Genomic DNA, 13,085 nt, shown 5'->3' with positions numbered 1-13,085 from the left:
AATTAACTGCAAATTCATGGTGCTGAAATTCATAGTGTGAGGTGTCGTGTACACTGCATTGAAACTGTGTAACCTGGGATAGGAGGATGGATAGCCCCACTGGTATTACATATTAATTACTATAAGGAGATGTGCTGTGTGGGGACAGCAAAGCACTGTGTACATTTGAGTACTGAAAATGTCTTGAAATTGAACTAGTCAACAAAAATCCCCAGTGCTTTATGAATCTCATGTTTCTCTGTAAACCAATCTGTTATAAATACATGTACTACTTTTGAAAATGGTACTTTCACATCTTATTTGCTTTTCAAGTGTTTTCATTTGTCAAAGTCTTTTAATTTATCTTGCAATGGAAAATGCATTACACATACATGTGAGACCCTTCCAGTGTAATCTATGACCATGTTATAACAAAACCAACTGTTGCCCGCTCTCACGGGGACCATGGATTTTGTACACCCTCAGAGGCAAGGGCACTCTCGGCTTCACCTCAAGTGGCATTTGCCCCCTCGGCTGTACAAAACACCACGGAGCCCCACACAGCAGGCAACAGTCGTTAAATGTATCATTTCCAAACTTGGAGTTCTACAACGTATCACACACTTCCTGAATAGTCTTGCAATGGTAACAAGAGGTGGACCTCTTATATTTCATTCGGGTGTGTGAGAACTGGTTTCACTCTCTGAAGATGGTTTTGTTTTTGATGGAAAGCACAAAAGCATATCGTTTGAGCAAGGCTTACATGTACATGCACAATGCTTACTTGCAAGACTGCATAAAGAAGTATTCAACAAAACGTTGAATTCAAACGCCTAATTCAAATGATCCAAACACTCTGTTTTTTTCTCTACCTGTTTCTTTTGAGAGGCAAATCAAAGCAGATACCTCAGGGCAACTGTCCAATACCGAACACACAACTTAATCATACTGACTTGGCTAATTATCCAGTAGGAGGCATAAATGTGGGTAAATTCAGACGTTTACAAACTTTACCTGCTATACTACATTTGATTATTTTTACGTCGGCCTTAGTGAAATGAGATGGCAACAGACACCGAGTTGAATTTTCAGGACGGGTGAGACTTATTTAACCAGTATATGCTACATAACCTGAGAGAAGTCTGCCTGTCTAGACGGTACATTCTACATGTAGTTACATCAAACCTTGTACTAACGTTAACAATGACTCACTCACCTTGGACTATGACGGTGAATGAGCATGTTGCAGTGTTTCCCGCCTCATCTGTGGCCCGGTAAGTGATGGAGTGAGAACCTCTGCTGAACATTGATCCTTGCGATGGACTTCCACGAGCCAGTTCCAGGTTGACGGGGAGCTTGGAGTTGTCACGGACTTGTGGCAGATCCCAAGTGACATTCTTGTAGATCTGTGAAGCATCTGCAAACTCCCTGATGGTTTGTGAGCAGTTCAGCTTTGGAGCTTCCTTATCTGCGGATCGGAGTGCAAGGTCAAAAAATCACAAAGCCTATTGCTGTTGTGATGAAAATTTCCTTGTTATCTCTACACAGCAGCATCCATTCGTAAGATGCATGACCCTCAATATTACTTTAAGCGAACTGTAACTGGTTCATCCAACATGAAGCCTCATTCAACAATCAGCACAGGAATTGCTACGATATCCATGTTCCAAAACACCGCAATAATAACTGGTTTAATAATACACAAGCCAAAATGAGACTGGTGGTTTGAGGCCGTTTTTTTGATTACTCACCAACACAGGTTGCAGCAGTACCGGTCCAAGTCCTGTCAGCTCCACAGACCCTAGTTGCACTTTCTCCCGGGCCACGGCCATAACCTGGTTGACTGCATTCATGATTACAGATGCTAAGATAGTAGTTGGTGTTACTGCAGGACACACTGGATAACGGTGGACACTGAATGGCTGAAATGTTAGAAAAAATGATCTTACTAATAACAACTAGATGCCACATCCAAGAGAGCACAGTAGCTTAGCACAATGGGCCCAAATGTATTTGAGAAGATCTTATAAGCAAAAATGAAAAATGTGCAATGTGAAAAAAACAAGATGGCTCATTATCTAGTCTGAGCTGTACAAACAAGTGAAAGTATGCTCTGGTTATATCAACTCCTACATGTGTAGAGGGAACCAGTCAACACTACCTTCATTATTTAAAAACTCTTTACAAGTGACCTGCATGTGATTGTTCAGTGGCTATTTGGCTTTGATGTGTTCTATTGACTCTGTGTATTGTTTATGGCGGCAAGAATTCTTGGCTACCTGATGAATTGATCAATGTGTCCATGACTGTATTTGATTCCATTTTCTATTTTCATTAATCGAAAACTGTATTCAGAAGACAAAGGTTTTCTTTCAGAAGGTACGACGGAAAAGCAAAAAATCTCAAACATTTCACACACAAAACTTTTCCAGGATGACGGTACAAGTAGATGACAAGCTCTGTAAAGACACCGTTTCCCGTGGAGGATCTTAAGATTGGCAACTTGCCCGTTTGTTGCAGATAATTTACATCAGCATGACACAGAAATATCAGTTCATTCAATGAATCAAGTGAGAATGGAATGATTTACTAATAGGAAAAAAAACATCATGAACAGGCAGGCACAGAACTGCTTAACCACAATCTAATTTCTGTTCTCTTACGTGCGCATCTTGGTTGAGGGGTAGACCACAATTTATTTTCTTGGCAGGTTCGTACATGTACACGTAACCTAGTTTCAAGAACGTATCCAGAATCACAGGAGGTGGTGCAGTCTGAGCCGTACCAGTAGTTATGCGAACAGCTGAACGTGCCCCTGAAGACTGGCGGGTGGGGCGGGCAAGTCTTTACTAAGGGAAAGAGAAAAACAAGTACAAAAAATGACATTTGGCTATGTTTTATCTGGCTGTATAGGTTTGATTACAAACAAAATTCTTTGATTTTTACACACGGGATTAAGAGTTGTGATGTTGGGATTTTAAACTGTTATTTCAACTGGATCGAGGTCTTACAAAAATTGTAGTCCCTCTCTTACATGTACATGTCTGGCAAACATATTTTGGGTCTTTCAATTTTTGCCACGATTTGCATGATTTGACCTGTATTTGGCTTACTGCCAAGTTCATGGGTACAGCACACCATGCAAGGTCATAATTAATAGATTATCTTGGGCAGTTAGGCCTTTGTGAAAATGGCTCATGCAGCAAGACTCGTCAACACTTACTCTTCACACTGACTAGGAATGAACAGAAGTACGCGTCTTTGTTTCCATTTCTATCCGTGGCAGAGTATCTGATGGAGGTTGGTAAATCAGAGGCATTGAAGCGGCTGCCATTGCGTGGACCCTCTTCTAATATTATTCTGCCAAACAGAAACAATATTTTGGAGTTCAATAAAAATCTCTTGTTGCATTTCAGGCTGGAACAGTGAAGACATTAAAAATCAAGCCGCAAATTTGAGGTATATTCAATCAGCGTGCTCAGCTCTGCATGTATAGTTGTAGACAATGCCCGATCGGTGGGGCATTGATCGCGTCATGAAAGTATTTTTTCTATTCCATGGTAGGCCTATACCCATTAAATAGAACTATGTTTTACTTGACTGATTCATGCCCCCATTTCATATATTTCATTTCCAGTAAGAAAGAGAATATATTGTAGGGACAGGAACTAGGCCACCTGGTGCCATTTCAGACACAGATCTGTTCTGTAAAATAGCGGCGACCATTTATTTATGCAGCTTTGTATAAAACATAATGAATGATTGAAGGGAAGAGTAATTTCATGCAGTGATTAATGAAATGTTCCATTCCATGAGACGAATCTGTCAACTCATGAAATTATTCCAACTACTGCACTCTTAAACATTCGTAATTTGTATTGTGTACAAAAATAATGGTTTGCGGGGAAGAGAGTAGGTCAACTTGACTACCGCAAAGGTCAGGGGGCAATTAATTTTTTCAAATTTCTTTCTGCTTTATTTTTTCAAATTTTAACATTTGAGATTGGAAACTCAATGGAGAAGCTTCAGCAAGCAAAGGTGAACTTCAATCATAATTTCCTATTTAAAAAAGGAGTTTCCGAATAAACAGCACCCTCATTCATTTATGCATGTCCCTGCCACCCAGAGGGAGGTACATGTAGTCTCGTGAACAGTCATCAAGAGAACTCCCACACAGCAGCAGGTTACTCAATGGCACGACATCACCTCCACACACATCCTTTATACTTCCAAGACAAGCAGCAAAACTGGCCTATGACATGCGTCAATTTGCTCATGAATATTTATTAGGTGTCCTAAAACGCATCAGTGCAAGAACCAAGGAACCTGTCGGGGATACAATACCCTCAACCAAAAGAAGAGACTTTAGGGTTGATAAATGTGAATTACTTTGGTGCTAGTTGTCTCTGCATTCACCAAATGTAGATGAACATGCAATCATTGGAGCCTCAGTTTTAGCGACCTCTAATCCAGGGCCTATTTGATATACATGTATAGCCTCTGGAAGGTATACTCAAGTTTGAATTCATCCTTTGTTGTAATTGGGAACGACTTCAACATTCCAAATATGATGTGGCGTCCTGACGACATTGTACACCTAACTGGCAGTTTACAATCAAAGATTGTTGATGGAGCAAATGATTATCATTTGGAACAAAAGGTGGTATTTCTGACTAGGAAAGATCCGTCTTCTGGAACAGAGAATATGTTGGAACTATTGTTCCCGTCCATGCTGGTGCTCATGCAAAATGTTCAAGCACAGTCAGGAATCTGTGATCACTGCATTGTAATTGCAGCCATCATGGCTGCACACTCCAACTTTACAACCCATTGAGGAAGGCATGAAAATGGAAGACCTGTTGATACCGTGAGAAAAATTCAGGAAGGCAGCTGCTGCCTTTCAGAAGTCCTTTATAGAAAATACTCTGACTTCCCAGTGGGTGGAGACCAACTGGTGTGGAGTGTGTACTCCATTCGTTTGCACTACCCTTGCTAGTTCCAATGACATCATGATTCAGTACTCTCTGGTTGAGTTCAGGCGACCTATTCTTGACCCAACTTCCTTGCTCCCTTGTTCAAATGGCAGGAACACAAACCAAGATCACTGTTCTCATCGCTCTTGGCACAGGATCACACACCATCCCCTCGACAGGGTTTTGCACGATCACACAGGAAAAATGCCCGAGATTTTGATTTTTGAACAGCCGCAAAAAACAGTGAGGTGGCCAGCAAAATCCCATTTGAAAATGTATGCAATGCAATGGGAGACTCTGAGATGCTGATGGGGGGAGGGGGTGCTGTAAGTGTGACTAATGAAAAAAAAATACCTATTTGAAAAATACCTATCTGAAATTTAGTCAATGTCGATAGGGCAGCTCTAAAACAAAACAGTGCATGTTTCACTTTACACATTTTCATATAGTTTTTAACATTTCCTCATTTACGCGGGAAGCTAGCACTTAAAGGATTACAACTAACTTGACTTTCTCTTCTTCTGTCTCTGGCATTTTCCATGTTACAGTCTTACTCGATGACTTTGGCTCTGCATACTTTATCAAATTCTTGGAGCAACTGCCAGGTTTCAACTTCGGTGGTTGCTTGTCCGGAGCTATCGAAAGATGGAAGTGAAAACAATTATGTGAACGAGCGAAACTGGGCATAACCTTGGTTGATGCCTGAAATCATACAGGCCAAAACTCTCAAAAGTTGATAACTTTACACAGTGGCTGCGGAACAACTTCCAAAGTGCGGGGGACCAGTTGTTAGACCATCAGGCATCAGCCATTAATAGGTCAATCCACTAAGCCCCACCCCATTATAGGCCCATTACAGGCCCTGCTGTGGAAAAAGTCAAATAAAATTCACAGTTTCCTCTTCCATCAGCTTCTTGGAAAGAGAGGACAACGAAAAACAGAATTCAAGATGCATCCAATAAAATAACGTGGAAGGAATGTAGGTTTTCCTGATGCACACAATTTAAAGCGTTTAACTCGAGCTGGCACGGAGGGCTACAAGGAAACAGGGGATTGTCGACTTGTAGATTTTGGAACCCCATTCCTTAAAACAAACAGCAACCTAGGCCCTTTTCCAATACTCGACTTGGGCTCCATCTCAGGCTTCGTTCCCAAAACCAATCCCCTATTGTGGGCCTGAAACGTTTAAATTAAATTGGATTACTATAATTTTTGGCTCTCTTACATCTAATTTGATGTTTTGTGGCACTATTAGACTAATTACTGCGCTTACAGCTTCAAAGTCAGCTAGTAAAAAAACAGTTGAAGCCTGAGACGGAGCAGAAGTTGAGTATTGGAAAACGGCCCTAGATTTTAACTTTTGGATTCATTTTAGATGACTATGACATCATGCTCTATAACTGTACAGTTAATGCTACGAAAAGACGGCAGTGTTTTGAGTTTTGAGGGAAATTATGAGAGGAAACTGTGAGTGTTATGAAACAGGGTTGATTCATATTTGCACTCATATTTATCAGTAAGAAAGTCACCTTTTCTCACAATTTACAATTACAAATTTAGAAAAAAACATAAGGTACGTCAGCAAATTAAACAGAGCACTGCCTTTGTTTAAGGGCGACCGACCAGTTTTTACAAAATACAATGACAAAAAACTGGGGGAAGGTTCCCAGATACACAATCCACAGACAACAAACCTGCTAGCTACAGTGGCTACAACCATAACAACTCTCCCTCCCTGCTTGCAATATGAAGCCTCAGATTGACAGGAACGAGCCCCATTGTTCAGGGCTCCGACAACTCGATCGTTGAGACAACTAGACCGATGAGACAACTGGACCGTCTGTCGATGGAGACTAGTAATTATTATGCACTCACAGTACCCACACCTTTTCTTCAAACTAAAAACAGAGGAAGGACTGGGGGACAGATTTACAGTCTCTGAAACTCCGTTGTGTTCACACCTTGAACGGTGGGACAACTAAGTAAAAAAAAAAAAAAGGGCCTAGATGTCTCATCGGTAGAGTTGTCTCAACGGACGAGTTGACCCAAGTCAAGTTAGTAAACAGTAGAGTTGTCCGACATCTGTATCACAGATTGCTTGTTCATGTCCAAGTGTAAAAGCACTCACCTCAAGCTGGACAAGCTGCTGCTAAATGTAGATGTTTGCTCGTTCTCTTTTTTGCGGAGGACAATGTGGATATTGCAAGTTCATTCTTAGACACAACACTTAACAATTTTCCCTTTCAAAACCTGAGATTGCTGTGATGTAGTGAGAGAATTCAAAAGGGCTTTGAATCATTTGACTATGTTAGCTTTGGTGCAAATATGGCAGAGCCTGAAATGAGTGTTATTAAATACACATTTTTACATAGAAGTAGTTACCCTCTAAAAATGTTTAGCTTTAGTTTAGAAATCTCCTTGATTTTTCCAGTAGTGTGCCCCCCGTTTCTTTGTTCAAGTCCCAGCTTCCCCCATATAATGTACATGTAGCCACAGGGTCTGGTGATTGACTCTCAGTGTAGCCATGAACCTTTCTCCTTGATGTAGCAGATCAGCAGGGACCAGTTACACCGATTTGCAACACACTCGCACACAGGTGGTCTCAGCAGCAATAAGTTAAATGATTCCTTGACCAATAGGATGTTGGATATACATACTTATGGAATGCCAAATGTACCAAAAATATGATGTCACTCTGTGAAAGTAGTTCGATCGTGTCCTCAATCTATTATGTGATGTTTTCAAACCATTATGCGATGTGGTCAATCCATTATGTGAACTTCTCAATCCATTATATGAAGTTCTCAATCCATTATGTGATGTTCCTGGTTCACTGAACTAATTCCTTGGGTGTCAATGAATAACTTTGTCAAGCTTTATACAGAGAAGACTTACGCATGCAGTGTCAACATATATCACTCATGCATAACTCTTAGATCTCGATTTCTTTGATTTTTTTTTCTTTTCTTACCTTTCCTACTCCTTTTTGGTCTAAATAGTAATGTACAATGTATTAGTATTTCCATCCATTAATTTGCCCCAGAACATGCCTTTCTTTGTCTTCTCTTCCTTAGTTGATTGCTTTGACATGTCCGGGAATTTGAATACTTAATGAGCCCCACAGGCCTGTGCACACTTATAGTTTAATGACAAGTCAATCCCTGCTCTCACTTCCAGTACTAGTCCTACTATGTAGACCATGCACAAGAGATTTTGTTGTTTCTTATGTTCTTCACTTCTCTTGTTTTTTTACAGATTGAAGTCTGGCATGTACCCATAAGGTCCATTTGACACAGTTTAACGTGTTGAGTTCTTTAGGTCTACCATTTCTAGATCTCTGCTTTTAGTCAACTTTTTATTGGATTTTCATTTTTTTTTAGGTTCAGTAGACATGGTTGATTTTTCATCTCTGTTTTTCTATGAATAAATTCTTTCGCCTTTTTGTTTTTGCAAAACATTTTGCAATGTTTGTTGTTTTTGCGAGTTCCACTTTACATGCCTTAGCGGTGTGTCATATCTGTTCTAAGATTAGTAAAAATCACTTAAAGTGCTAGTACCCAGAAATCAAGCGCCCAATTCCAATTTGCCTTTGCGGAGTTTTGTCACACTGAACCAGAAAAACACGCGTATAACAGAGATGCCAATACTAAGGATGAGTGTTTCCCCAAAACCAAGACTTTATCGTATTATTCTATACTGTAGTTTGGTATACGCTTACAGTATGGCGTGTAGTGCTTACATGTACATACGTACGTGTAAGATGTACATGTACGTAGCGTTTACGCACACGCTTTGGTAGTATAACTTACGACTCTACCGAAATAATGACAAAACTTACATATTCAAACTATTCTAAGAAGTCCAAGATTGCGGCAATATCGCTGTCCATCTTTATCAACATGAACGGTGGCAAAGCAGATTAAATTCCACCAGTGTTACAAATCCGTTCTTTCTACTCACATACAGCCACATCCAGCGCAACAACTACATGTACATGTGTTGGTATGCAGCTCTGTGTATACAGTAAGTTTGCAAGGTGCCTGTGAACCAGTTGAGAATTCCACTGGCGCAGCAACATCCGCAATGATTTTTTTGAGATTTTAAACCGAAACTTTCCAGAGGTAAAATGACGAAATTAAAACTAGAGAAGCTGATATAATTTGACTGGCTGGCTGAAACTGACTATTTCGGCATAAAAGGTACAAAATGGGACAACCTCGTTCCCAGCAACATTTCGATCAGGAACACATTAACGTAGGCCTAACTGATAAGAACAAGTTTGGCAGGATGGGAAGCATATGAAAGGTTCTCACCCATGAAGCCGAGTGAAATGGAACATTTCCCTTGTCACCGAATGGAATTATTCTTACCACTGCATAAATGTGAAACAGTCATTTTTTGTTTTGTATAATACCTGTACAAATTCTCATCATTACTTCAGGCACTCTGACTTGGAACGCTTATGCAGTATCATAAAAATTAGTTCCTTTTATCAGTACAAAAAAAGTGACCAATCAGCTCTTTGTGAAACCCCATGCTAAAGTCAACTAAGGTTCCCGCTAGTCCTCTCATATGAGCAATGATAAGATCTGGGGACAACTTCAAGGGCCTTTTTTGCCGCTCCTCAAGACTGTGCCAGTTGCGAAGTAAAAGGCGGCTTCCTTGGATTTCTGGCAAAATAGTTTCCCTCACCAGAAAAAAACAGAGTCTTTAAGGCAGCTGTGCGGGGTGTTAATAATCTTCACCTCTGGTCTAAGTAGAGATCCCTGCGTAAACAAGTCGAATACCTCTTTAGAAAATCTTATAGTCATTACATATAGGACTTGACCCAAAATTGCTCCACCAACTCTGAACAGTTCTGGTCATTCGTCAGCTCAAGTCGCACAAACTTTCCAGTTTCGTTCCTCCACTTTGGCAACATTATCAGTGATCCTTATGCCATAGCCAACAACTTCAGTTTTCAAAACAACTACTCTCAGGATAATGATGCTCCTTCGTCCTTGTAGTCAACATTAGACCGATTTTGCTAAGGTTAAACAGGTTTTTTGCTCACTTCATGCGTACAAGTTATCTGGATTTGACAGTATTTCGCCAATGCTTCTTAAATTAGCTGCTGACACCCACTTCCTCGAATTTTAATCTTTCTCTTGCCACCGGCAAGATTCCTGTATGGAAACTTGCTACTGTCACCGCTGCAATTTAATCTGGTGATCCTTATTCGTCGGTCGGCAAATGTCTTGAAAAAATACTGCCAAGCATCTGGCTAATCTCATGTGGGAGGTAATATGTCAGACTGCCAACACAGCTTTCTCCCCAAACGACCAAGTGTCACTCAATTTTTGTCTTAAGGCCTATTTCATCACTGGGTTGAAACTCTAGATTCCTCAAAACCCCTCACATTGATGCCATTCTGAAGGACTGGTCCAAAGCCTTTGACCATGTTATTAGCCACAAGTATTCTCATTGAAAAGTTTTACAGTGAAGTTATTTTTCTTGACGTCATAAGCGAGTACAGTTTCACGGGGCACACTCAAACTGGGCTCCTGTTTCTTCTGGGGCCCCTCAGGGATCGGTACTTGGACCAATACTTTCCAATATTTTCACATCTGACTTTCCTCTGAAGTTTATTCGTCTACTTGTCTATTTTGTTATCGTAGTATCAAGTTTTTCATGCGTCTAATATGGGCGATTCACAACAGTGCGCCTTCAACAGTTTGCACGAAATCTGTCGACCCTTTCCAAACGTGCATTTGGTGGACAACTTTCGCGCATTATGATTGGCCAGTACGTTGCAAACTCTTGGAGGCGCACTATTGTGAAACACCCAGGCCGTTTTCCAATACTCAACTTCGTCTCCGTCTCAGACTTTGTGTAGGAAACCAATCCCCGATTGTGGGCCTGAGCATTTAACTTAAATTGAAGTAGGTTTTCTGTAATGTTTGGCTCTTTTGCATCTTACTTGATGTTTTGTGGCACTATTGGACTTACTATTGCGCTTACAAATTCAGGAAGTAAAAAAGTTGAAGCCTGAGACAGAGCTCAAGTCGAGTATTGGAAAACGGCCCCGTATTGTAATTTGTGTTGTGTCGTATAGTGGTATTTTAAATAAGTTTCACTTGTGCTATCCATTGTATTTGTGCACATTTTTGTCCCAATTCGTCGTGACTGTTGTTTCCAGCATTTTTTGTATGTTTAAAAGCCTCTGCTTTTTGGAAGGTGGCTTTATTTAATGTCTGAAATGGCATCAGGAGAGCTAATTGATAGTTATTAATTTGACTCCACCCTGCGAGGGGCCACGTCCACAAAGTTACACCGAGTTTCCACGTGGATAAAAAACTTTCGGGTCATGTCTGTAGCTCAGCACACAGATAAACCTGTACAATTGTTTTATGATTTCTAATACCCCTATGAGCTCCCCCTCTATCTAAAAATCATTTGCTGCTGTGAAAGTGCAGCAACACCAGTCACAACCGAAACAGCCGTGACCTGTCGGCACTTTTCCGTCGACAAAGAGATCCACTTTCTGCCCAAGGCCATATGGCGCCCTTGGAAATACTGGTCCTTCTGTACCCTACAGTGGTTGGGGCTAGGTTAAAGTGACTTGGCAGTCTTCAGCGTAATTTTACTAAAAATAACAACAGTTATTCACAAAATACGAAGAGTGAGATGCGGTTTTTTCCATGCCGTTTATGTGAGAGTTAGCGATCACAAAAGGGTGGAATTTTATTTTGTCTTTAGTCTTGTGTCTCATGATTTATTTCATATTTTTATGTACATCTTAATGTTGTTGTATCGTATGATTCCTTTAATTTCTTCGACATAATAAATGAACAAATTAATGAATGAATTTCCACTTATGTTGAAAGAACATTCAATTCAAAGGCATATTAACGTCCACCGTTTCGCGAGAGCCCGAAACGCGACCACTGCTCTACGTGTGTTAGACTGGTTCCCCTCCCTACATTTTGTTTTCTGTTTTTTCTTACTGAAATGAAATATATGTAAAGGGGCAGGAACCAGGCAACTGAATTATTCGTTCAATGATACTGTGATAAACGATCCGTCTATCAGATGACAAGGATGTATGCAGAAACTGTATAATGCTTAAATTATAACGTATCGCGCACAGCACGTCCTCTAACGGCTCCATTTAGATCAACGCTTGCTCGCACTATCATCTTGGGTATATCGTACCCGCAGCGGTTTATTTTCGACGGGGCTTTCTGAGGAAACCAGTCTGCGATCGCGAATTGTTTATTTTTGTCGTGCGACGGATACCAACGTATACACTACGAGCGGAATTCAAATAGGACGCTAATTTGAGAGTCATTGCAGTGATATTCCATTGCTCAACAATTGGTATCCAATGGAAAGGCCAAGTCCCTCCCCCCATTTTTGAGGGATTCCCAAGACGTAAGCGAGAGACGGACAAAAAACAGTTGACCTCTCTAGGTCGTGCTTCCGGAACCTTTAGATAGGAAAAACAACGTGCGAAAAGTTTAGAATTTGCAACTATTTTTCGTTCATTTGCATGTACCTCTTCAAAAGTCATCTCTAAAAATAGTTTTTGCAACATCCTCACTAGCAAATTAATTTATAGAAACTAAAAGCTGGCTTTACCAGAAAGAGTAATTACATTCCGAAAATTGACCTATCACGTCCGAAAGTTTAAAATACACGACGACCAGTGCAACTCGACGTAGTCGTACACAGACGAAGGTTCCAAAATTTTTAATGGTAATTTCAGGGTGAGAAATCGAAATAGAAACCGAGAACAAAATTAGTTTAGCAGCATGCGGTTTTGGAAATAAAGTTACCCATCGACTGTAGGGAGGTAAATCTTCGTAACTTTATACGATCTCATAAAGTACAGGAAATGAAAACAAACGCACATGAAAAAGAAGACCTATGAAGGATGCAGGAAGGGATTAGTCATTAATGAAATTCGTTTTCATCTATATGGAGGTGACTTTTTCACAGTATTATTGGAATCACAAAGCTAAAATTTTGACATGAGTTTTCCATATACTGTTTAAGTTTGAATTATTCCTCCAAAATTACGGAACGTGACAGGGTGATCCCGTGTCAAATCCCCCTTAACTGGCCGCGCGAGGGTCCCAGAAACTCGCTTCG

At 40.5% G+C, this 13,085-nt stretch overlaps 1 protein-coding gene across 6 annotated transcripts in view; it reads right to left on the bottom strand.

Moving 5' to 3' along the window:
* Nucleotides 1-13,085, bottom strand: part of LOC110990291 (uncharacterized) — a 63,776-nt gene that overhangs the window by 48,919 nt on the left and 1,772 nt on the right. Inside the window, exons 1-7 of one of the 6 annotated variants that reach the window (XM_087133290.1) lie at nucleotides 7,335-7,644; nucleotides 7,081-7,211; nucleotides 5,458-5,587; nucleotides 3,203-3,339; nucleotides 2,643-2,828; nucleotides 1,731-1,901; nucleotides 1,196-1,447 (exon numbers count right to left, since the gene is read on the bottom strand). In XM_087133290.1, coding sequence (XP_086989416.1) covers nucleotides 1,196-1,447; nucleotides 1,731-1,901; nucleotides 2,643-2,828; nucleotides 3,203-3,339; nucleotides 5,458-5,486 — 775 coding nt within the window. In that variant the 5' untranslated portion in view covers nucleotides 5,487-5,587; nucleotides 7,081-7,211; nucleotides 7,335-7,644. Of the gene's footprint in view, nucleotides 1-1,195; nucleotides 1,448-1,730; nucleotides 1,902-2,642; nucleotides 2,829-3,202; nucleotides 3,340-5,457; nucleotides 5,588-7,080; nucleotides 7,645-8,790; nucleotides 8,977-13,085 lie in introns of those variants that run through there. The other 5 variants (XM_087133292.1, XM_087133293.1, XM_087133291.1 and 2 more) reach the window with 5 other exon arrangements.

The sequence above is a fragment of the Acanthaster planci genome, linkage group LG02, assembly GCF_054643075.1.
Source record: "Acanthaster planci isolate LZ-2023a linkage group LG02, COTS_SCS, whole genome shotgun sequence".
NCBI lineage: Eukaryota > Metazoa > Echinodermata > Asteroidea > Valvatida > Acanthasteridae > Acanthaster > Acanthaster planci.
The sequence above is the reverse complement of the archived record's forward strand: the minus strand, read 5'-3'. Positions and strand labels throughout refer to the sequence as shown.